This window comes from Erpetoichthys calabaricus, chromosome 2, assembly GCF_900747795.2.
Source record: "Erpetoichthys calabaricus chromosome 2, fErpCal1.3, whole genome shotgun sequence".
NCBI classification, from domain to species: Eukaryota; Metazoa; Chordata; class Cladistia; order Polypteriformes; family Polypteridae; genus Erpetoichthys; species Erpetoichthys calabaricus.
In genome coordinates, this window is record NC_041395.2 from 128,711,768 (window position 1) to 128,738,595 (window position 26,828).

A 26,828-nucleotide genomic window follows, 5' to 3' on the forward strand; every position below is an offset into this window, starting at 1 on the left:
TAGTTTTAGAATATAAAACATATTATGAATATTAAACATATCCAAACTGATTTAAAATAAAATGTGAGTAGTTCCAGAATAATCTTAATTTGAAATGAAAAATCAAAACACACTAGGACTGTATCTCTAATTTCCTGAAAGTATATGTTGTATTATTGCTTAAAAGAGTTTGACTGAAATAGTTAACCTAGCTAGTAATAGTAAACAAGCATGGCCCAACTGTAACATAAGTCCACTTAGTCATATACATATAAAGAGCACATCACAGTGCAATTCGAGTATCAGCCTGCCAGCTTTTGGGCAAACTGTAATGGATACCAAGCTGAGTGAGTGTAAACAGACTGTCTGTCAATGTGAGTTCTTCTGAAGGCTGTTGCTGAGAACCTTCTGTGGCGATCTTTATCATTGGCCAGCTGCAATTATGAAGTGCTTTTCAACAGAAGACTTGTCCCATGCTGTAAGTAGCATGCATGCACAAGAAGAAGACCGATTGCACCTAAATATAAAAGGCTCCTCCGGCTTGAATTCAGGTAAATCTTAAGGGACTGACTTGTTTTCATTTTCACATTGAAATCTATTAGTGGAATATATTGCTTTAAATAAAGGAAAACAAGTGTTTAAATTCACATTTAGATTGTAAAAACTTTGAATGAGACTTAAAAAATAACGCTAATTAAATAATGTAACTATTATTAGTTATTATTCTAGACATACATCTTTGTACATTGAGTCAAATGTTTTATCAATTTGATCATCTTTTACTCCAGTTGTAGAGACATGTTGAAAATGGTGCTGCATGTAAAGTTCTTATTGCCCTGAAAGATGCTATTTTACTTCCTGTGCAGTATAACCATCCATTACCAAAGTGCTTATTTAGGTCAGGTTTATGGAGAGCTGGTGCCCATGCTGGCTGTCGACACTCACACTCTGTCCACTTAGAGTAGCACATGTGTTTGGAATGTGGGAGGAAAACCCATGTAGTTACAGGGAAAACATGCAGACTTCACGGAAATAGTACCTAAGCCCAGTACTTCAGCCAAACACACTGGAATTTGAACACAACAGCATTAATGACTTACTGTGCCATCATGCTACCATCTGCATAGTGTTTTGAGGACTTGGAATCAGCTTGAGATTTTCTCAGTATTCTTCCACATAGTAAAAGTGATTTTTACACAGGCAATCAAAGAATTTGTAATTAACCAAAGTCTACCTGCTGATAGGTTTAAGATTAAAGCTTCTGTGTGACTTTAAGCATATTTTATTACAATAAAATAATTTGTCTTTTCCTTAGCTTTAGGGATACAACTTAGATAAGTAATGACATGTCAGTGCTAGGAAAGAATTTCAAACAATTGTCACATGCTTCAGAAATTTTAATTCAAGACACATGGCCAATAATGTAATTTTAGCATTAAATGTGTAATTGGCAATCCATTTGCAAAGCATTATCTATGGTCAGTCTTATGGGCAACAAACAAGAACCTATTATTTTAAGCAAAGGTTTAAAAAGCTTTCCATATTTAAGAACAGAAGCAAAAAAATTTGTGCGCTGAGCTGAATTAGCCATGTACTCAAAGGAATTGCCTTTGTACTGCTTTGATAAAATGTAAAATCGTAAAAAAAGAACTGTTCTAGATGTATTTTAATGAGACAGCAGTAAAACACTGATAAAAGCTAAGCCCCAATGGTTTTATCACTGAAAATTATTGCAAATCCTTTTGTTTACCCTACTTGTGAAAGCATGTTTTTTCTATCAGTAGGTTACAGTTTAATCGTATTGATTACTAGCCGTATACTGTGAAGAAACCGATTTTTCTGGTTCAGAGTTTCCTTCTTCTCAATCGCATGGTCTTGCGTTCATACACTGTTCCCCTTTAAGAAACTCCACATATGTGTGAGTGTGCATTTGTGCTTGTGTATATAAATATATACAGTACTGTATATATATTTAAGTTTATGTGTGTATTTGTGCGTGTGTATATATATAATATATATAATTGGACAGCATGGTGTGTTGGGGGCGTTGGACAATGCAGGGTTTCTCTTCTGTCCAGGAGTTTGGATGACCAGGGGTCCAGGGAACTACCCATGAGTTGGACTGGACTACTGCCTGGATGGAAGGTTAAGCATAAAAGTTGCTGCAGGAGTGTAAGGAGCCAGCAGTTTATCCATCCACCCACCCATCCACTTGGACACAGCAGGAGGGTGTACCTGCGGTCTTGTATATATGGCCTGTTTGACTCTTTAAGAAGGCAGCTGAATGCCTCCCAAGGGTCTAAGTATGACCCAGAACCACTTGATGGTGAATAAGGTGTGACCTCAGATGTGCTCTTGGGGCATCCTTTAAACAAAGTTCTGTTTGCACTGCCAGTTATCTTGGAGTTGGGTGGGGAGAAGAGGCATAGATTCACCTGGATTGGGTTGGATTGGATCATGACGGGATAAAGGGTAAAGGAAGAGTTAAGGGGTGAGGTAAAATCAAGAAGGTTGCAGCACTGTGTCTTAATTAAGCCAGAGTGGGGCTGGTTTCCAGTTATACAAGTTGCTTTTACCTTTCTGTTTACTATATGTTAGTATGATTCTACTCAACCTCAATAAATCTATTTTTGATTTGACTTTACTTGGTGTCTGGCCACATTATTGGGGTTGGGGCTCCTGAAAAGTACCCCTCCAATATATATAGGTGTGTGTAACACACAGTCTACTCATTCATGTACTATCAAACCCAGCAGCATCAGGAAAAAGGCAAAAACTATCTACTGTGTAAAATGCTCATTACATGTTTCATCATTCTGTTTTTCTTCTCGGTACTCAAATGTGGCACTTGGTGCCATGGCCCACCTGCCAAGTTGTTTTGCCTGCCTAAGGAAAAGTCATCCCAGATGGAGGATCGCAGGAATCGTGGGAAAGAGGGGTCCTTTCATCGGATGGGTGGCCCAGCACTGTTTCAGACGTGGAATGGCCAAATGGGGGAGGCAGCTTGAATGATGAGGTCTCCAGGACTCTACACAAATCCAAATCTTATTATGGGATATATCATCTATTGTTAAATTCTGCTCTGTACTTCTAAAATTTATATTTCTTATTTCTTACTATATTGAGAAATTGTTCTGTTCTGTGTACTGCATTGTATTGTATTGACCCCCTTCTTTTGACACCCACTGCACGCCCAACCTACCTGGAAAGGGGTCTCTCTTTGAACTGCCTTTCCCAAGGTTTCTTCCATTTTTTCCCTACAAGGTTTTTTTGGGAGTTTTTCCTTGTCTTCTTAGAGAGTCAAGGCTGGGGGGCTGTCAAGAGGCAGGGCCTGTTAAAGCCCATTGCGGCACTTCCTGTGTGATTTTGGGCTATACAAAAATAAACTGTATTGTATTGTATTGTATTGTATGTTATATCCATGCATACACTCACACTCATACTGAGCCAATTTACCTAATGTGCATGTTGTTATTAGAAAACTGGATTACATAAAGAAATGCAGTCTTTCATAAGAATAGCATGAAAACCCCATACAAACAGGATGTGGAGCTAGAGTCAAACTTTAGACTCTGGACCATTAAGCCAGAAAATGTAACCCCTGCACCACCCTGCTGTCTAATTTAATTTTATCTAATAAAGTTTGTTCTATCTATCTATCTATCTATCTATCTATCTATCTATCTATCTATCTATCTATCTATCTATCTATCTATCTATCTATCTATCTATCTATCTATCTATCACCCCCTCAATTATCTATCCATCCATCCATTTTCCAACCCGCTGAATCCGAACACAGGGTCACGGGGGTCTGCTGGAGCCAATCCCAGCCAACACAGGGCACAAGGCAGGGAACCAATCCTGGGCAGGGTGCCAACCCACCGCAATTATCTAGCTCTGCTTTAATTCAAGACTGTAAGCATTGAGAAAGTCTCAACATAACTGGGCTCAAGGAAGGTGTGGCGGACGGCCGGGTCCCATGCCCGGCTGGGATGCTCCTTCTGTGTATGTTCTGGGGGAGCAACCATGGGCAGCTCAATACCTCCCCCGGGACACTTGGTGGCAGCCTCCCTGGCTGATGGTGGTGCCTCAGTTTCCCGCAGGGCTCCATGGGAGATAAAGTTCTCCACAGCCCTGTTGGGATCTGGGGTGCCCGCCAGGTAGTGCTGTATGGGTCCCTGAGCCCAGCTGGACGAGTCTTCAGCCCCCTGGGAGTGCAACCGGAACCAGGTTATCAAGCTCCTGGAGCACTTCCGGGTGGGCTATAAAAGGGGCCAGCAACCACCACTCAGTGGCCAGAGTTGGGAGGAGGAGGACGAAGCCTGACAGGAGCAGTGGTGGTGGCACCAGAAGCGAGTGTTTTGTGTTGGTGGTTTTGTGCTTTTTGGGAATGTGTTGTGCCTGTGGGGATTATGGGGAATACGTGACCCACAGGTGAAGAAAAATAAAACTTTATTTTATACACGTGCCTTAGTGTCAGTCTATGTCAAGTCGGGTGCAATATAGCGCCCTGTTACAAAGGACAGAGTGGAATTCCCTTGTGTTATATATTATATCATGTTATGGCAAAATGGTAACATTGAGGGTACTACCTTCTAACAGCTCCCCGGATCCCCTCATGCAAACACTGTGTAGTTTGTCTTTTGTCCCTTTGTTTGCAATGAGTTTCTCCAGGTGATTCTAAATATTTGCTACTTAGTTTTGTTGGTAACTTCAAATCAGCCCAGTTTAGCAGAGTGTGTGTTTCTATCATCTACAAGGTCAGTTCCTGCCTTGTGTTAGTGCTATTGACAGAAATGTTGGCCTCCCATGATTTTAAGCTGGTGCAGTAAATGAATGAATGGGTGGATCTAATATACAAAGGCAGCTCCAAGAGACTAGCTATGAATTCTAATTCGATCACTGTTTGTGTGTTGTTTAAACATTCTTGTTCTTTTATCCTTATTAATTGTTTCTGTCTCAAGGGAGCTATTCAGTCAAAACACAGAAAACATGAGAGATTCATGTGAAAACTTGGCAAATACAACATTTGTTTGTTTTTTTTTGTATGTGTGCATGACATTTGCATACTCACTACAGTGTATGAGCATATACCTTTATTTTGTGTTATAATATAACTCGTGATATCACATGTTTGTATTGTAGTTTTTGAATTGTAAGGATTGTTTTGAATAGGTAACCTAGTAACTAACATAGTAATATTCTCACAAATTATTAATTAAATTCAGAGAATTGGGGTATCCAAACTTATCCTGGCAACATCAGGAGCAAGGCAGGATCCAAACCTTGATATAGTACCAGTCCATCACAGGGCCCACTCATGCACACTTCCTCAGGGAAATTTCAAAATCACCTATTAGAGTAAAAAGCATATATATGGGCTTCTGGGAGGACAACCCATGTAAGACCCACACAGACACATAACTTCACACATGGGCACTGTGAAATTCAAACCCAGAGCACAGGAGCAATGAGGTGGCAACACTAGCCACTGTGTCACTCCAGACTGGGAAATGGTACTATATAAAACTGTAGAGAGAGACAGAGTCATTGATTTTCATGGCGGCACAGTAAATTGGAGAGTTTCATTGCAAAATCACATTACTATCTCTATTACAAAGAGATTTTTCATTGACACACATGGCACAGGGCTCTCTTTGTGTTCCATTATCCAGGTCTCTTGGCTTAGTTACACTTTACTATATACTGCAGTTACAGTCTTTCAAGATCACACACAGTGATCCTTTCTTGCTTGCACAAAATAGGTCTGCTGTGGGTTAAGATCGGTGAACCCTTTGGTTCAGTAACCAAATGTGTTGTCTTATACATGTGGACTCTACTGCTTGTGCACTTTGCTTTCCTGGTTAGTTTTACATTGGTTACATCAAATGCAGGTGCTGTGTTTTTTATAATTACCCCAATAAGAAGACATGGAGGTGACGCAGGTTATACTTTTTTCTCTGTGCAGTTTAAAGGGTGCATTTGAAACCATGCAGAAGAGCGCAACTAGGTACATCCCAGGACTAAAGGCCACACGTTGTACTCTTGACAGACTCAGAGAATTAAACTTGTTTAGTATGAAGCTGAGGAAACTGTGTGGGGACATAATACAGGTTTTTAAAATTTTCAAAGGTATTGATAGAGTAGACCCAACAAAAGTTTTTCAACTTAATGGTGAATTAAACACTTGAGGTCACTAAAACAAATTAAAGGAAATGGCATTTAGGACTAAAGCCAGAAAGCACTCCTTTATACAAAGAGTCGTGAGAATCTGGAACAAATTACTTAGCCAGGTAGTTGAAGCAGAAACCTTGACAACCTTTAAGAAGTAACTGAATGATATATTTGGACAGATTAATTATTAGCTAAACAAACAAGCTTACTGGACTGAGTGGCTTTTCTCTTGTGTGTAAAATTTCTTATTTTATGATGTTTCTATGTCCTTATTTTGGGGAAGGTATGGTGGTGTAGTGGTTAGGACTGCTGCCACACAGTACCAGAGCCACGGGTTCAAATGCCAACCCAGAAACAGCATTTGTGGAATATGTACTGTCTCTCTGCAATTTCCTGTGATACTCTGTTTGTTTTCCTCCAAACCCAAAGACAAATCTATAAAGGTAATGACAAATCTGATTTAACCCATTTTGTGTGTTTGTGTAATTAGGCCTGGTGATGTACTGGCAAAGGTCCCTCTGCAGCAGTGTACTAGGTAAGCAGGTTTCAAAATAGAGGGATAGTTAACACAGCACTGAATATCCATTTATTTGCTGACCTAGTGTAATTCATTACAGATCAAAGCTGTAAACAACCAAGACTACAATAAGGGTTCATAGTTCATCTAATGCCCTATGCACCTATGACCCCATTTTACACAAGAAGTAAATATTGCACAAAAAACAACAACTAAAGTAACAGTTTAAAGATGGTGCACAGAGTAACAGTCTTGTTGTCTGTATAACAATGAAGGATAAAACCAATCACCACATCCTCATTACAGTCTTCCCTGACTGGCTGAATGTGCTCCGTGAACAACTGGGGACCCTACTAGTGAGCTTTTGCCATGTGCCTGCACTGTAAGAACAAAATCTGGATCCCCCAGCCCTAAATAGGAGAAGTACTGTAGATACAGGAGTGGGTGAATCCTGGCTGCTCTAAACTCAGCCCAATATTTTACTTATTCCGTTAAACATCAAATCATTCTGAATGTGTTTTTTAAGTATATAACACTAGAAACACTTCTTACAGTTAATTTCCTCATCGTTGGCTCAGAAGCATATTATGAATTATAGCTAACGCTGTGCAAAATCTATTTTTGAACGCTAAGTTGCATGAGCAAAAGGTTATGAATAGAACTGGAATACACAGCTCAACACTATTAAAACTTTCACCACTACGAAGTTATAACACTCTTTGGCCCATAGGCTTCTGCTCTAGGATTTTTTTTTCTTTTTAGGAAGTAAAGTTGCCCATGTAATTCACAATATCTACATACTCCAGTTGTATATCTAAACATTCTGTTTTGGGATGCAGAAATGCATTTTAACAGTACTTGCTATAGAAATACTATATAATGCAGGTCATGGCCTAATGAATAAGGATTTGGACTATTACTCACAAGTCTCTCAGTGTAGCCCCCAACACTACCCCACCATATTACCCAAGTCCTTAGTTTGGAAGTGTTCTAAATGGAGAACACATATTTGAAAGTCACTAAAGAAAAAAGCATTATCCAGATTAATAGATTAATACACATTTCATAGAATTTCCCTGATAAGAGTACAGTATCAATTGATTGTAAAGATATACTGGAAAGAGTAACAGTATATTCTTCTAAGTGTAACCATCAATAACAGCATGTAATATTATCTAGATGTGACACATAAGTTGCCCTAGATACTTTAAGAAATGAGGTTACCATCTTAAATGTCCTGGAATGAAGTCTACCAAAAATGGGCAGCCATATGCTACATGCTGTGAGCAGTAAGATCCTCCAAATGAACACACTGTCATATCTCTGCTCTGCCTAAATACCATAGGCATATGTCTGAACCACATTCAAGTATATTATTACTCAAACTTAAATGTGAATACTCACAAATGAGTTGATTTTTTTAACTATCATATGTCATACTGCATAATATAGTTATACAAGCAAGTCAAGTTAAAATATTAGGCAATTATCCTTAAATTAATAATATTACAAAACACTTAAAGGCTGATAGTATAGGACTGATAGTCTTGCAAATAATACTGCACAAATAGGTCGGTGCCCTCCTTATGTCATCATGTTATCCACATGGTGGCAGCAAATGCCTCCAAAGAACTGTACAAGTCATCCTCCTGCTAACCTGAAACATAGCACAACTGTTATATTACACATACATCTATTATCTGCATTCATTTATTCATTTCAAGTGTATTAGGGATAGGAGTTTATCCATGCATTGGGCCAAGGCAGTAACCATTACTGAATGGGATGACATTGAGCCAGTGTGGAGTCACAGAAAATTAACCTGTTCAAGACACAGAATTGCACAACTCAACAAACATCTTCTGTAGACCAGAGGGAGCAGAAAGTTTTGAAGGTTAGTAATGGTGGGTGGTAGAACTTCAATAATGCAGTATATGGGCCTCCTATTCCCTATTTCATAGTTCCTAATCTTTGATATTCTGCATATTCACTCTCTGTGCAAGGCTCTCTGAGACAAGTCATTGTAAACAGCATTAAAAAAACTAAACTGATTCCTCTGGAAGTGACAGGAAAGAGTAAGTGGTGCAAAAAATAAAATATTATTACAAGAAGTTATTTCAGTTCGTAGAATGACAGAAACACAGTCATCCACCATTCATTCAAGCATGTGTTTAATGAACCTGGTTATCTGAATAAAAATTCATATTTCAGAGGGCAGGATATATTCTAGCATTTCTGAACATAACATGTAGACAAACATTCCTGCAGCCCAGATTAATTCTTAGCAGTGCAGGACATAATTTTATTCATATCAGTGGGGCTGAAACTGATTCCATGAGGTCAAGCAATAGAAGTTTTACATTTGTTTAAATTTCTGCATACATCTAAATCATTGTTTTTAAAGTACATCTTGCTGTTTTAAGTTGTGAGTATCAACACAGCAGTCACTGAGTTCACAGGCAGCGAGACTCACTCCTGTCAAATCAGACACTCTGAGAGACCTGTTGCAGGTTATAAGAGAGAATCCAGTGTTTATTCTTGTATTCTTCTCTCTTTGTGAAACCCCATTAATAGTAACATTCAAATCACAAGTGAAAACTCTCTTCCACATGTAATTGGCTATAGCGCAGTGATTTTCAGACTCAGTCATAAGAACCTCATGTAGCTGCAGGTTTTTGTTCCAACTGGTTTCAAAATCTTGATCTCATTTAATAAGGTAGAATTTTTTCTCTTCTCTTATTCTTAATTCATAAAAGCACAGCAGTGTGACTTTCATATTTATAAGTACAAATACTAGTATTTTTACTATTGCTTTAAGTGCTTAATTCTCTGCTGTTGCTCTCCTTATAATAGTTTTTTTTTCTCCTGGAGCCTCCTTAGCGCTATGTTTACCACCAGAAAAATTAGTGAAAAGTATTGAATTTTTATTAAATGTAATAGAAACATGTAACTATCAAAACATCAACATAAATACAGTAAGTAAGGTATATCCACTGCTGTGTTGATGCAGATTTAGTACATGTCCTTCATATGACATGTGCTGAAACAGTCAACAACGCACAGCCCGATGTTAAAATCGGGACAGTAAAAGCATGTTTCTTTGCACCCTTTTCCTATAACATTTTTCCTGTTGCTTGAGCATGAGAGAGTAACATGGCAGTGTCTGGTCTGCACAATCAATGTGGCCATTGTGGCTATCTATCTATCTATCTATCTATCTATCTATCTATCTATCTATCTATCTATCTATCTATCTACTACAGTGCAGACTAAGTGAATTCAACATTTCCACTGACATGAAAGACCATCGCAGCATTGTGAACAGTGCTTAGGGATCTAACATCTTTCTACTTGATCACAATCATTTTGTGTTTTAGCCACGCACGTAATTGCACCACAATGAACCTTCAGGGACCAAATTCTGTGCCTGCAGTCTTAACAGCACTTACAGAATTTCAAAAGATCTCTGGTCTCAGAATTAATCTGAATAAAAGTGTACTCTTTCCAGTAATTTCTCAAGTATATAATATTAGATTAGACACCCTAATTTTTATCATTGCAGATCAGTTTAAATACCTAGGGGTAAACATCACAAGTAAACACAAAGCTCTTTATCAACAACATTTCGCTGTCTGTATGGAAAAAATTAAGCAAGACTTGCATAGATGGTCAACCCTTCATCTCACACTAGCTGGAAGAATTAACGTTGTTAAGATGAATATTCTTCCTAAGCTTCTTTTTTTATTTCAAAACATTTCAATATACATCAATAAATCATTTTTTAAGCAATTAGATTCAACAATAAAATCATTTATTTGGAACTCAAAACATCCACGTATCCAAAGAGCAACCCTACAACGACCTAAGGCAGAAGGTGGCATGGCTCTACCTAACTTTCAGTTTTATTACTTGGCAGCAAACATACAAGCCATAAAAACCTGGACACAAATAGATGAACATACTCAGGCCTGGTCCGCAATAGAAGTAAAATCCTGCAGTACTTCTTTATATTCCCTGCTTTGTGCCCCAATAAATGCAAAGTATCGGCAATATACTAATAACCCAATTGTGTTTCACTCACTCAGAATATGGAACCAATGTAGAAAGCATTTTAAGATGGAGAAGCTTTTATCTGTAGCACCTCTGCAAGAGAACCACCTCTTTCAACCCTCGCAAACATATGCAGTTTTTAATATCTGGAAAAAATCTGAGATTAAATTGCTCAGAGATCTTTATATAGACAACATCTTTGCATCCTATGAACAATTACATTCCAAATTTAACTTTCCAGCTACACATTTCTTTCACTATCTTCAAATTAGGAACTTTGTTAAACAGAACCTACCCAGTTTTCCTCATCTTGCACCCTCGTCCATGCTGGAAAAAATATTACTCATTTCAAGGACTTAGACACCATCTCTGCAATATATAAAATTATTTTACAGTCCCTCCCTTTCAAAGATCCAAGAGGACAATGGGAAAAAGATCTCTTAATCAATATATCAGAAAGGGAGTGGAAAGCAGCAATGCAGAGACTTCACTCGAGCTCCATATGCGCAAAGCATACAATTATTCAACTCAAAAACTGTCCAAAATTTTTCCAGGGCAAGATCCAACCTGCAAATGCTGAAATGAAGTCCAAGCCTCACTGGGTCACATGTTTTGGGCCTGCGCCAAATTAACATCATTTTGGACAAAAAATTTTAAGTGCCTTTCAGACAAACTGAGATTGCATTCACTACACTTTTGGCACGCAGACTTATTTTGCTAAACTGGAAGAATCCTAACTCTCCTCTTTTAAGTCAATAGGTAACCAATGTTTTATACTATTTGAAATTGGAAAAAATCAAATATTCAGTTAGAGGATCTGTACAGACTTTTTTTAAAACCTGGCAGGATATAATCAATAAAGTTTTAGAATAAGCTCTTAAAGCATCGAGGAAGCAATTATTCCCGCATTTCTTTTTCTTCTCCATTCATCTCTATTGGCCTATTAAACTCATCAATTTAGGTATGTTTACAAGCCTTAAGTTTTACCCCGTTGGTCATGCTCTCTCTTTCAGGGGTGGGGGTCAACTTGTTTTTCAATCCTAGTTTTTGTACAAATTGATTGATTTGTATGAATGATTACAATAAAATAAATAAAATTATAAAAAAAAAAAAAAAATCAACAGGAATATAACAGCAGTTTGGTCATACAGCGCCAGTTTCACTATTCTTGTCAATATATGATGACCAATTGATATTGTCATCACTATCGATTTATTCTACTAATAGTTCAGTTTCAGGTTGTTCTAAAACTGTCTTTACATCTTCTCATTTATATGGCATTATGTTTTGGCTCCAACCGACACATGAATACTGATCAGATACCTTACAGTGGCAAAATGAATAAAACTATTCATGATTTTTGCAGCATAGTGTTGTTTTATCCACTAGATATTAGCAGAAAACTGTTCCAACAGTTATTTGAGCTTAACACTGTAAAGTGGATCATTACATGCTCAGACATAATGCTAAGGAGGTTAACTGTAGTCTAATAATAGCAATTAACAGTGAGCAGAGTAGACTCCAGGGGATCTCATGTATAAAACTTTGCTTAGATTCCCTACTAAAAATTTTTTTACTGTTGAAATGGAAAAATGACATACAGACAAAAAAATCAGATTTATAAAACTTTTTATAAACCATGTGCCACAACAAATTCCTTTATAAATCTCATATCAATTTAAAGCCACGTGCTTGTGCACCCTCTTTTAGCCACTCCCCATCACCTCCCATCAGTAACCACATATGGCATAGAAATACAATTTTTGAATATTTATTATCTAATCAACATATAAATTTGGCCATGTTCATCAGTGACATTTTTACTACTAACTATGGAAGGACACAGGAAACAAAACTTCAGTGAATGTGATCTTGAGATATTACTGACTGAAGTGGAGAACCACAAAAATATACTGTACTTTTCCTGGTCTCTCCACAGGAGTCTCAAATAAAAGAAAAACCAAGACTGGGTACATATGACAGCAACTGAGTGGAGACAGTGATAGCAATGAGCCATAATGCAGCAGACACAAAAAGAAAACATAGCATGAATTGATGCAGGCTGTATTATGCGCAGAACTGTGAGATATTAAGTTCATTCTTATTGAACTTGCAAGAAAACAAAAACATTTTGCCAAGTAAATTTCAATGTTGTAATACATGCAAGTCTCTTTACATTCAACGTACAACATCCAAACATTTTTGAATTGCCAATGCATAGATGTCCTGAGGGACAGGGACATCCATGTACTCAGCTTGGCCTATCTTAGATAGCTGAGGAAGTCCGTATTTCTACACTATATTGTGCAGTTGATGCAGCAAATCTTACAAAAGTGTTCTACCCATGAACTTTTTAATGAACCCCTTGTCCATTCTATCACCAATTGTGTGCAGGAGTGCCTTTCCTTATACCTACTCTCTTGTAGTGTACCCACTATTACACAAGTTTTTTTGTAAAATACTAAACTTAACTGCAATCCTATCTATTAAGCTTGCTTACAAAGAAGCCAACCATCACACACAGCATGACCCTGAAGTCTGCATCCCACACTATTATTTGATAAAATAAAGGAATCATGGATTGAGCTGGTCCACCTTGCACCAGCATTAGTCAAACACATTTGATCATCACATAATAGTTTTATTTTAATTGAATGAAAGATATTTCTGTTTACAAAAGCAAATTCATTCTGTGGTTCATTTTTTGCAAAACGTGCAGTCAATTGGCCGATAACATTAGAAAATACAGCAATCACTGCAAAGTTGTGTTTTCACCTTGGTTTTTTATACCCTGACTGTAAGGAATTTGGATGCACCTGGATAGCATCTTAATTATACCATCTCTTACAGTTGGCATGGCATGCCCCAGGATTACTGCAAGATTCCTTACCAGTCAGCCAGTTCCAGTTTAGATGTGCCCATTGCCAAATACCCTATGGATGTTAAAAACATTAATGGAAAAGGGACTGTGTAATTTCTGCATGATGGTTTCTGAAATGTAGGCTCCAATTCAGCACACTAGTCTGCATGGGACTTTTGGATGGTTGAACTTCCAATTTGCCAATTTCCACTGCAAGTTTGTGTTATATAAATCCCAAATTGTTGTGTAAGAAATGGTTTAAGCATGGTGTCAAAAGAGTAAGCACATTTTATAATTGATGCCCAGGGCAAATGACACTGAATGCTGAAAGGCTGCAACTATTTCAGCATCAGACCCACTAACATGCTCATTAGTAAATAATGGACTAAATAACCAGAACATCTAGAAAAGCATAATAAACATTAACATGATGATAAAAATCTTTAAATGAAATTTAAAAAAAAGATCCACATGTAATATACATACAATAAAGTTAATGTTGTGCTGTATGAGCAAAGGAAAATAAAGGTTAAAAGTTATTCCCATGATGAAAAGGAAACGAGATTAAAGACACATTTCGACTGCATAGGATTCTTCTGGTTTGGTGGATGAAGGCTATACAGCCAAAACGTGGGATCTTATTCATATAGAAAATACTTGGTACATTCTAATAAAAAATTACCAGATAATACATTGATCCTGAAACACAAGGCAGTGGGAAATAACAGCTTGTTTAATTAGGCTAGGAGTCTAATGAAAAACAGACGTTTGTTAAAACAAAACCTGTAGCCACATAGCAGTGCTTTTGAAACTCATGGACCCTAAGAGTATATATCTAATTTAAACTGTCTCAACTGTTGGTACTGATGTTAGTTTCAGGAAGTGCCTTCGTATATTGTCCTTTAATGTATTCTTTTATGTAGACTTTTTAAAATGCTTTTTCCTGCATTTTGTTTTACTTTAAACCGTGGTATTGGTTTGTAAGGTGCCTTGGTGGACGCTATATAAAATTAAGACGTTCTGATCGCTGCTAATCTGGCTACTGTATTTTAATGAGCAATACAAGTACAAAGTAATACAAAGCAAAATGCAGTACATGTACGTAATGATAAATATAAAATCAGCTTATGGACTCGACATAACAGCAGAAGTAAACCGACCCTGATAATGTGACATAGTTATTTATACATTACGAATATTTATATAACCGATGAGTGTGATGTAACTCTTATTGAAAGATTGCTGCTTGTCTCGTGGGACTCGGCACTGAAAACGATACAAAGTACGTAGAAGTGCTATTTTGGTTATGGGCATTTAATCAACTACTGCACGCCACATCTCCCTGAACAACTACTTTACGACTTACAGACCGAATGAAGCTTGGGCTCCTTGGAGAAGGTTGATTACGGAGGGAAGGGCCAATATTTCGGCCCCAGAATATGTCATATCCCGGCGTTTCATTCCTAAGGTAAGCGGATATGTATTTTAAAGAGATCGTTTAGTGACGCCCACAGTCTTATTTATATTCCGTCTTCTTCCGGAACATGTCGTGTCAATGCTATCCACAAACGTGTCGCTTAACTTGGCAATTCAACTTTACTATCAAAACATTCAGTTAATAGTGATTAGCGAAGCAGTAGCTAGTGCATACAGCCAGGCAAATAAAACGTGAAAAATTAAACAAATGAGTGATTTACAACAAAGAAACTGCTATGTTGAAATTGTTAATAATGCTTTAATTTTTCCATCCAAGAAGGTGGAAAGAACGTTTGCGCCTGCGCTATACCTACGTTGTGGAATTTATTGTATATTTCATAATCGCCACCCAGTAACAGTAATAGCTTGTCTGCCACCTTTTCTTGTATACTAGAGCTGGCTTTTAGCCCAATTTAAGACGGGCTATCACAAAGGACACAAGCAAAACGCGGGCCCTTTCTGTAAGAAAAGCGGAAGGATTCTGAGCGCTTTGGACACGTCAGCCGAAGCCGGCGGGGACACATTTGAATGTTACACACCGAAGTGAACTACTGTGAGCGTTTGGACGTTGAGTGTTACCGCGGCTGTCAAGTGTGTTGACATAGTCGTTACTGCACCGAATGTTTTCGTAGGAGTACTTACGAACGGTGATCAAAAGATTATCAAATAAAAGAAGATTAAGAAAAAGTCGATTTGCTACATGCAAATGATCTCTCCAGACGATGAAGTGAGAGTATGTGGTTTTCTGTCGTCAAGGTACAACCTTTCATTCTATATCCTCGCTTCTAATTTAGTCTATTTCAAAACGATAACACGATCTGAAAGTCCAAGGGAACTGCCAGAGAATATAACGGTTCTTAAAAGCTTAATAATTAATGCATATGACCCTGCTAATACTGTGTGTCTAAGAAAGTAATGCTTGTTGTACGTAGGTAGTGCTGGTGGAGAGTTCAATAAGATGTCACACGAGTTTTTTCCTAATGTACTGTGAACTTTTCTTAGACACCTTTACTTACTCAAAAGTTATAAAGCGGAGCATTACTCGGTCCTAAACTTTAGTAATTTTACCTCTGTAGAGATTGTGGTTTCATTAAATTTTGTATTGTTACTAACGTTTTAAGCATTACTTCTCTTTAAAGACATTATATATACAGTATATGTAATATATTGCTTCCTGTTTGGGTATAATTATATTCATTCTTTAAATTTTCATACTAAAGACCTTAGTTAGCTAATTGTCCCTTTAATAGTACAAAATAAATTCTGTATTAAATGCCACTTGTAGTGAGTGATCAGAATAGGATTCTACCATTTTATTTGCATTACATTTTTTTTCAGATCTTGGAGGTTTGTTCATTAGGATACATGTGGTGCAGTAACATTTTATCAGTTTCAGATATATTTGATAATACTCAATCAAATCACCCTCCAGAATGCCCTTTAACTCCTATTGAGAAAAAGTATCATGAAAAGTATATATTTTACAAATTATGTGTGGAACCGATATGTTTATAAGGAGATGTGTATTTATTTTGAATTAATTGATATGACATGGTTTTAAAATTATTACTTTATTTTAACTTGCTCATAGTAGTATATACTTAAATTTTTAACCATGTTTTCTAAAGTTCCTTTAGCTGCATCAGATAACAATAGTAAGTTGGGTTTTGTGCTTTTGGACACAGGAGACGTACAAGAGAAAGGTATATACAGAATGTATTTGTTAAGATCATGATGGCCTGTGTTCTTTTATGTACATAGGCCATCATGATCTTATCTTATGCGCTAGGAGTTTGAGTCTGGGTTGAGACGGATAATATTTTGGAGAGTCTGGGTCAGCTTTACATTTTTGGACTTGATCAGGTCTTTTTTTTTTTTTTTTTTTTTTTTTGAAATGTAAACCATTTCATTAAATGTGCAAAAATTTGCATGTGAAGTCGTTGGGCTCACTTGCGGGGGTAAAGACAATTTTCTAATTGAGTAGCTTTATCAGCCAAGGTGTAAAAGCACTTACTCTAATATTCTAAATATACACCAACGGGCCATGTGTTCAAGCACCTAAAGTGTTAGTCTGTTTCTTTTACAGTCTATCATTCAGTCCACACACCTTCGTAATTGTGCTTTAGTTGTAAAAAGTGCATGTCAATACCTTGGGACAGTGTTCACTATTGTAAGCTTCTGTATTAAGTAAGGGAAGTTTTCTTGTGATGCTTGAGCTATTTTTTTTTTAATATGAAGTATTTTGACAAATACATTCTGAGATTTTCCAGGTGAAGAAAACAGAAGTTTCAAGGTAAGGTAGTTCTACTCACCAATCATGGTGCCAGAGAGTTGTAGCATGTTGATTAGCATATGCAAGAAAGAATTTCACTGTTCTCTGTACACATGACAATAATGACCCTATAAAAATATGTCAACAAATACATATGATTTTGATTTACCTAGTAATCTTACAAAATTTTCTTTTGTTTTTCAGAATTCTTAATAGCACAAGGCTGCTTTGCTTAAAATCTCTGTCATGGACATCCCCGAAAATTTTCTGCACAAGAATGGAAGACATCGCAAGCACCCAGTCTCTTTGGATATGAAGACAAGTAACTGCAATAATGTTCAAGGTTTTGAAGAGCAGGAGAAGGTCAATTTACTGCAGGACCCAGACAATGAAATCTTGCATTCTGTTCCCAGATCCTGCAAAGGCCTCAAAGGAGAACTTGGAAATATCTCTTTACTACTTTTTCTTTATGTACTTCAGGGGATTCCATTAGGCTTGGCAGGGAGCATACCCCTTATTTTACAAAGTAAAAATGTCAGCTATACTGATCAAGCTTTTTTCAGCTTTGTGTTTTGGCCTTTCAGCCTCAAACTTCTTTGGGCACCATTGGTGGATGCTATTTACTTTAAAAAATTTGGAAGAAGAAAATCCTGGCTTGTGCCAACCCAGTATCTTTTAGGACTCTTTATGCTGTATCTGTCTTTTAAAGTAGACTCATTACTTGAGGGCAATGAACAAAAGGGCCCTGACATTGTTGTTCTTACTGCGGTATTTTTTATTTTTGAATTTTTGGCTGCTACTCAAGACATAGCTGTAGATGGCTGGGCCTTAACCATGTTATCCAGGGAAAATGTGGGCTATGCATCCACTTGCAATTCGGTTGGTCAGACTGCAGGATATTTTTTAGGCAATGTACTATTTTTGGCTCTTGAGTCTGCTGATTTTTGTAACAAATATTTGCGTTTTGAACCAGAGGCAAAGGGGATTGTTACCCTCTCAGGTACAGTTGCCTTCAAATAAAATACTATTTTTAGTAGATGTTTTGTGAATTATGCAATTAAATAAGTAAATATGTACTTTTAATAAATGATTATTAACAGATACTGGCAGAGATATGGTAAACCAAAATCTTGATTAAAACCCAGTTCTTGGTGGCAATGGAGCTTGTAGTTTTATTGGATTGAACAGCAGTTTTTTTTTTTTTTTTTTTAAAAACTTCACACAATATTAATTAGTTTCTAGTTGAAGCTGTATGTTTGACAGACTTCTGTAGTACGTTTGTTTGTGAAGGGCTATTCCAAAAGAAAAAGGTGTAATTTTGTGCTACAAAGGAGAGGAGATCTATTGGAAAGTGGGCCATATTGACTTATCAGGTTTTGGAGCAAGTAATGAAGGCAGTTGAGAGACTGCTAGGGCAGGGAATAGGGCACAGGTGTCGAACTCCAGTCCTCGAGGGCCACAGTGGCTGCATGTTTTCATTCTAACCATCTTCTTCATTAGTGAGCCATTTTTACTGCTAATTAGCTTCTTTTGCTTTAATTTTAATTAACTTGACTCAGGCCCCTTAATTGTCTCTTTTTCCTTAATTAGTAGCCAAACAATAATGAGACATCAAACAAGCCACCATATAACCAGGTCGCCTTTGCCCATAACACAATATCTGAAAATAAATAAAGGTGAAGTTCTCAGTAAGGTTGATCTCTCAGATCATCGAAATATTTTGTTGGTGTTCTTAGAAAAAAATGAAAAATCAACAGATTTGGAAATGTCTGCTGTGGCAGAATTAGAGCAGCAACAAGCCATTGAATTAAATAATGGGCTTAATTAACGGCAAGGATCAGCTTCTCGTTAAGAGACTGTTTGGAGTGAAATTGGTTGGAGTTTGAAATCCCAGTTTAGCTGGTCATCTGTTGGCTCATTTCACATGTGATTTCTGTTTGGCTGCCATTTAATGAAGAAACAAATCAATTCAGAGGACTGAATCCTTAAAAACAGGGCTATTGAAATGAAGGGAAAATGAGTTAATTAGCAGTGAAAACTACTCGCTGATTAGGAAAAGGGTTAGAATGAAAACCTGTAGCCACCGTGGCCCTCCAGGCCCAGAGTTCGACACCCCTGGAATAGGGGATCATGTGGAGATTAGAGAAATTAAGTAAGTTTGATTTTGTGCTGCATTATGCACTGTTAGATCTGGAGCAGACATTTGACAGACTGTGGTGGTGAGGTCCACACTGAAAAAGTTAGATGTGGATGGATGTTTAGTGTCTGCCAGAGATCTGATCTGAGTCCTTTGTTTTTTGTGGTATTGATTGAAGTGGCGACCCAAACAAATGTGTGAAAGATTCCCTTGGAAACTCTTATAAATCAGAGATCATGTACTAATAGCTAAAGGCAAAGCAGAATTAATGGAGAAGATTGAGAAATTAAAAGCTATTATGGAAGCAAAGGTAATAAATGCTAATGTAGGAAAGACCAAGGTTAAAAGCAAAGGGCCAGAAGGCATTGAAAAGATGAGTGTATGGCCATGCAGTATGTGTGGTAGTGGTGGCATTAAAAATAGTCTGCAAGCAGGAAATGTGACCTTTTATTTGTGGAAACTGTGTGAGAAGGATGCAGTTTGCCAGTATAAGTAGTATATATTTAGGTATTGGTGATATAGTTGTTCATTTGAAAGCAGGTAAGTTGTGATACTTAGTTGCTAAGCTGTGTCCAGATGGAAGTGTATGTGTGGAAGCGATACCAAGGGCTTTAGGGGAAATGAAGAAACTTTTTAAGAAGCCTTTCTAGCATTGAAAGGGATACATTTATGAAAGCTGAACAAAGAGTATTATGCTTTATGGGAATGGCAATGCAGAAAATGAAGCAAAGTTAGAAAAAATGGAAATGAGAATGATCAGGTGGACATATTGAGTATCCAGGAGTGATAGGAAGATGAACGCCAAATTGAGAGAAACTTGGTGTTGAGGCAGTAAGTGCTATGCTGAGGGAAACAGGTGGTATGGGTCTGTGGAATTGAAAATGGTGGATAATTGCGTGAAAGAGGTGCACTGTGATGGATGAGGAGAGGATGTGGCCCAGTGGGATGCTGAAGAAGATGGTGGTCGAAGGTGGTGACAGGACTGCAGAGAATAGAGTAAAAGATTTGGGAGGCAACTGGTCAAAGTGGGTAAACCCAGAAAATGGCTATGTAAACTATCGATGATGAGGATGGGTTTAAATTAGTGTCTTTTTTTTAAAATATCATTCCATTGCTTTTGACATAGAGTTCTTTCTTGGTTACTTTTTAATAACCAGCAGCCAGTTAATTATGCTGTACTGCACACTTAATAAAATAACTAATAACAGAAGATTTCTTGGCACATAATGTTAAAGGAGGTAATTCAGTAGAGGATTGAGAAAAGAATAAGCAAGAAGCAAGTTAAAGGACTGAGCAGAACTCGTCCACAAGCACTCTCATTTTCTTAAAAATATGCTGTCAGGAATAAGAGCAAAACTGGCCTTCTAATTAAGTATGCCTTATGAAACTATTTTCATACTAGAAGCCAGATGCTTCTGTCATAAGGCATATTTTCTTAAAAGGCTAGTTCTGGCTCTTATTCCTAACGGTATTTTTTAACCATATAACCATGAAAGGACTCTGAATGTCAAAAGCAAGGGAACTGAAATTAAAAAAAAAAAAAACCTAATTAAAACCCATCCTCATCATCGATCAGTTTAAACGGACATTTTCTGGATTTACCCTCTTTGACCAGTTGCCACCCAAATCTTTTTCTCCACTCTTTGCAATCCTGTCGCCACTTCCAACCACAATCTTCTTCAGCATCCCTTTAGACCACATTAGTTAAACAGAAATCTGCAGAGATTACAGTACTCAAGATGATAGGTGCTCAGTATATTACTTGCAAAATACTTTTCCTACTACTTTCAGAACTCTGTTAAATTGCATTGTTTTTTTGATGTCGTTTCAACCAGGATGCTTTGTGTAATAAGACAAATGTTTTGGTATGTTTGCTTTGAAGAGGTGAGCAGATGATGTATAAAATATCAGTTAAACTATACATTAGTGATGTGGTTCATAGCTTTTAAAATAAAACCCACCAGCCTCCTTTCAACTTAGAGACAATGAAGATAACTATAAACAAACAAACATGACATAGCATTCTCAAACCTACTAAATGCAATTAAGGGTACTGGGGACCTATCTTGGCATCATTAGGTGCAAAGCAGGAGCCAGTTCTGGACAGAATATTAGTCCATCACAGTGCCCATTCACACTAAAAATCAAGTGAAAATTTAGAATTACTACCTAACATGCACACATTTTGAAAAGAGAAATAGGAGTGCACAGAGAGGGACCCAGGAAGAACAAGCAAAATCTACACAGTAAGCGATTGGGCTTGGGATATGAACTTTTGATACTGGACCAGTTAGTCAGCAATGCTAATAAACGTACCTGAGATCTCGGAAAGGTTTTATTTACAGCATATGTCTTATGCCAGAATTTGTAAAATGCATTGTGATTTTACTACTTTAAAAAAAGACTAATCTTTCAAAGATTTCTTTTTGGAAGTGGCAAGAAAAATGTAATGGTTTAATATTCACATTATAACTGTACTAGCTAATATTCTGAAGCCAGCCATGACTGACATTATTATGTTTTTTTTAATATGTCTTTCATTTGTGTTTTCTAGATTTCTTATTTTTCTGGGGGATTGTTTTCTTGATCACAACAACACTAGTTGCACTAGTAAAGAAAGAAACCTGCAAACTTTCAAAATCAAAAGAGGAAACCCAGGGAGTAATGGAAACGTATAAATTGCTCTTTTCAATTGTCAAAATGCCAACAGTTTTGACATTTTGCCTTTTGCTGCTTACAGCAAAGGTAAAGCCCATTTATTACTTTAATATATTTTTTTTAATTTTATCATATTTTTGCTTCCTATTGTTCAATTTTAACAGTGACTTTTCCTCTCTATGAACAGATTGGGTTTTCTGCTGCAGATGCAGTAACTGGACTTAAATTAGTTGAAGAAGGTGTTCCTAAAGAACAACTGGCTTTGCTGGCTGTGCCAATGGTACCATTGCAGATTCTTTTGCCGCTGATTATTAGCAAATATACAGCTGGGCCTCGGCCACTTGATATCTTTTACAAAGCTTTTCCTTTTAGGTGAGTAACATGCTTTGAAGTTATTTATTGAATCGAAGAATATGTGGAAATAAAGCACTAAAATTTACTTATGGTAATAAACCAAACAGTACCTACTCAGAAAAAGCACAACAAAAATACAGGGTACATAGAATACTTAAGAAAGAGACAAGTGAAAGTGACAACATGCAGGCATTATGACTATGTTTATTTTCCTTCTCAAAATTTCCCCATATTAATCATTCTGCAATATATTTTCTTCTTTCTTAATAAGACACTCGGGTATCCTTTTTTGTACTAATGTACTAAGCCACCTGAGGTAGTCAAAGTGCACATATATCAGTAAAACCTTTTATTACAATGAAGCCATGGAATTTTATTGTCATTTACTCTAATATTTGTAACTAATGTCATAATTAGTATAGTTCAAAATATAAGTAAAGTAAAAGTATTAGTGTATAAAGTATAAGTGTTAGTGATTATTCAGAAATACCCTTTGAATATTACTTTATTCTCATGACCAAATTTGATTTTATATAAATCAGCCTCAGCCTGGGCATTCTTGTAAGAGTAACACCTCAATTCTGTAGTTATCCCCACATGAATGCTCTGTAAACACTGGTGAAGATTTTACATAAAAACTGACACACCCTTTCTTCATCAACACAACATAATAAAACTATATCACAACTCTTAGGGTTGCAGAGGTTAGAGCTGCTACATCCATGGCTCAAGGGCTCTAGTTAACATCCTGACATATTCATGATGCTTCTGTGGTCGGGACAATCTTCCCACATTCATGTAACTTATAAACCAGCTCCAGAAAATGGACCAATGTATAAAAAATGAGAGATATTTCTTACTTTTTAGGTTACTCATGGGTCTTGAGTTTGCTTTGTTGGTTTGGTGGACTCCAAATGTAAAGCAAGAAGGAGGATTTCCAGCATACTACTATCTAGTAGTTCTTCTAAGTTATGCGATACATCAGGTAAATGTTGTAATTAGTTGTGTTTTCCAGCAAAAGAAAATTATTCCTCATTGCTTAATCTTGTCTTTTTCAGCAGAATGTTATGACAGTTTGTCCTGCTTGCGAGGGTTTGCCACGTTTAAAATAAGGCAGAGACGAGTGAGATCCCACAGTGGGTAAAACACCCATCAGGTGGACTGTATTTTATGAATTTAATTGTTGCCACAAATGTGTCAACTCTGGGGGAATTTAAATAAATGAAAACTCACTGAGGAGTGTTTGCATAGTCTGACCAAATGGGTCCAATACAGTTAGTTTTTGTTTATTTTTTTATATCTTCTCCCTCTGATTGCCTCACCCTTGTGTGTGATTTATAGTTGAATAAACCCCCCATTTTTAATAAAGCTTTGGGATTTTCTTTTCTTTGTTCAAGGTTAGGCAACCATATGCGTATACATAGTGTTCACAGCATATATTAGGGGAAAACATTTTAACAGTCAATGACAAAGTTTATTACTTTTTATTAAGATATGTATCTGGGTAATGTGTGTTACATAATTTAATATTAACAAACTTAATTATTTACTAAAGCAGTTGTCTATAGCACAGTAAGATCTGTTAATGCATTTCATATTACTTTGTGGCAAATACAATACTCGTTTATCCAAAATTAAGATTTGTATTCATTGTTACAAGTTTATAGGATCATTAGATATGTAGTACTTGTTGAAAATGATATAATATACATATAAAGTAAAATAGGGTGGCGCAGTGGGTAGCGTTGCTGCCTCGCAGTTAGGAGACCCAGGGTCCTCCCTGCGTGGAGTTTACATGTTCTCCCCATGTCTGCATGGGTTTCCTCCAGGTGCTCCAGTTTCCTCCCACAGTTCAAAGACATGCAGGGTAGGTGCATTGGTGATCCAAAATTGTCCCTAGTGTTTGCTTGGGGTGAGTGTGTGTGTGAGAGTGTGTGTGTGTGTGTGTGTGTGTGTGTGCGCCCTGCGGTGGGCTGGCACCCTGCCCGGGGTTTGTTTCCTGCCTAGCGCCCTGTGTTGGCTGGGATTAGCTCCAGCCGACCCCTGTGACCCTGTGTTCGGATTGAGCGGGTTGGAAAATGGATGGATAAAGTAAAATAATTGAGTCAATATGTCAAAATACTTGCATGTTCTGATTAAAATGTTTACATTTAGTGAAATTAGTTTTAAGTTACATGTATTGGACTTTATCTATTATTTGTATTAAGCAAAATCAAACAGTACAGAAATTTTACATTAGTCATTGTAATGTGTTTATTTGGAAAGCTTTGAGGGTTTTTTGGGTGTAATGTGAAACACTTTGTCTACGTTTTATCACAGAATGTACTTGATAGTTTTAAAAAATTGTACATATTTTATCTTCCCTACAGGTTGCTGTGTATAGCATGTATGTGGCTATTATGGCTTTCCATGCTAAAGTTAGTGACCCCGTAATTGGAGGAACATACATGACTCTTTTGAACACTGTAACTAATTTGGGTGGTAACTGGCCTTCTACATTAGCACTGTGGCTGGTAGATCCGCTCACCGTCAAAGAATGCATAGGGGCTGAAGGGCAAAGTTGTGGTTCTTCAGAAGAAATAGCAGTAAGTATTATTATTCTTTTATTTATGCATGCTGTATATTTATTTTTAGAATGCATTTGAATTTATATTTTGAGAAATATCCTGCTTTACAAATTGCACAAAATTTGGGATTGCCATTAACTGTACCTATGAATAACAGTCTAGCTTGTGTCATGTTAGGATGTAAATTATTCATATTAGTGAAATAGTTGAGGTGGCGCTATTTTTACAGAACCGTCCATCAATCCATCTGTTTTCCAATGCACTCAGCAGCATTAGTTTCAATATAGGAAACAACTCTAGATGGATACCAGTACATCACTGGAGACCTACAGACACCCACTCTAACACATAAGCGGCTAATTTAGAAATGCCAGTTAATCTTGCCTGTATGCAGAGAAACAAAATATTCAAACAGACAGATTTGTTTATATGGTTATTATGGTTATATATGGTTGACTTTGTGTCGTTTCCTTCAATAGTTGTGCACAAAACTCGGAGGCTCATGTTTGACCACTTTAGATGGATATTATGTGGAATCTGGAATCTGCATCATTATTGGCTTTGTGTGGTGGTTCTGGCTTGGGAAGAAAATGCGGCACTTACAGGAGGAGAAACAGTCTGCATGGCAGTGCAGGATAACCAAATAATACTGTATGTATATATAAAGATTTGCTTGATATGAGTCAAGCTTTAATCCTGGTATAGCCATTCCAGGTTCTATAGTGAAGCAGGATCTTCTCAATTTTTCATTGTAAACAAATTACAGTTTAAAAGCTTTTCTATTTTTCTTCATTTGTCTATGTAATCTGGAGGAGCTGTACTGTTTGGATTAAAATATTTCTTACACTGTACTAGTTTTAAATTGTCTTTAAATTAATTGATTAAAAGAAGACATGGTACTTGAAAGTATTAAGATGCCTCATTACAGTGTTTAGTGAATTAAACTTGTTATCGAATAATGAAATCAAGAATATGTTTACAGTAATGATACTTAGGTCATTAGTAAAGTACAATCCATCAGACTTTTTCAGAGCAAGTGCCTTTAAAGTCTCATTTTATAATGAAGTTGAAATTTTATCACTCTGCTGCTTACTTTGTAATATCTTTCAATAACTGCACACCAGGGCATTCAATTGTAGGTGATAAAGACTGATGGCCTGAGCAGACCTCATAGATCACATAATGTTCCTACTTATACTCTAGTCAAGGTTAAAACTAATACATTTTCATAGTATAATTGGGAGCTCGGCATATTCTTTTTTCAAATGTGAATGGCAAGATCTGCCAAACTTTTTTGCATTGCTTTAGAAAGTAAAAGTATACCCATCTACAAGTAATATGAATAAAATGAACCTGTTTGTATTCTGATCAAGTTGATATCATCTGTTCATTAAAATTTTATGAAAGCTTTTGAGGCAAGAGTGTAATATTTATTTAATTTTACAAGTTTTACAGGTTACATTCCTGAATTTACTGGTTGTGATTTTTACCGCTTCTGTAAGTGTATTTTTACCATGCTTTTTCTTTTAGGTTACATTTTTGTTTTGCATGAATGTGTCACTTCATTAAGCTTTTGCGACATGGACAGTTAAATTGTTTACCTGCATTAAACATAATAGACCAAAAATATTAACTTTACATAGAACACTATAAATGGCTATAATTATCGACCATAAGTTTTTAGCTTCTATACTGTAAACTTTTAATGGCTTTCTTGTGTTTTAACACAATTTTTTATAATAAGCAATAAAAGAGTACTATTTTAATATATTTAAATCAGA

The 26,828-nt window shown here is 36.7% G+C and overlaps 1 protein-coding gene across 4 annotated transcripts; it reads left to right on the forward strand.

Annotated features, from left to right (window-relative positions):
• The first annotated feature begins 401 nt into the window (after positions 1-401).
• On the forward strand, positions 402-26,828 carry slc33a1 (solute carrier family 33 member 1). Of its 4 annotated transcripts, none has more exons than XM_051922421.1 (7): positions 402-530; positions 17,536-18,331; positions 22,023-22,213; positions 22,314-22,498; positions 23,348-23,465; positions 24,850-25,065; positions 25,527-26,828. In XM_051922421.1, the coding sequence occupies exons 2-7, from the start codon at positions 17,578-17,580 to the stop codon at positions 25,692-25,694; spliced, it is 1,632 nt and encodes a 543-aa protein (XP_051778381.1). In that variant the 5' UTR covers positions 402-530; positions 17,536-17,577; the 3' UTR covers positions 25,695-26,828. The 4 variants fall into 4 exon arrangements, with proteins under 4 accessions (XP_051778381.1, XP_051778382.1, XP_028650336.1 ...); XM_051922422.1 differs by lacking the exon at positions 402-530 and adding an exon at positions 6,466-6,599; XM_028794503.2 differs by lacking the exon at positions 402-530 and adding an exon at positions 14,862-15,051.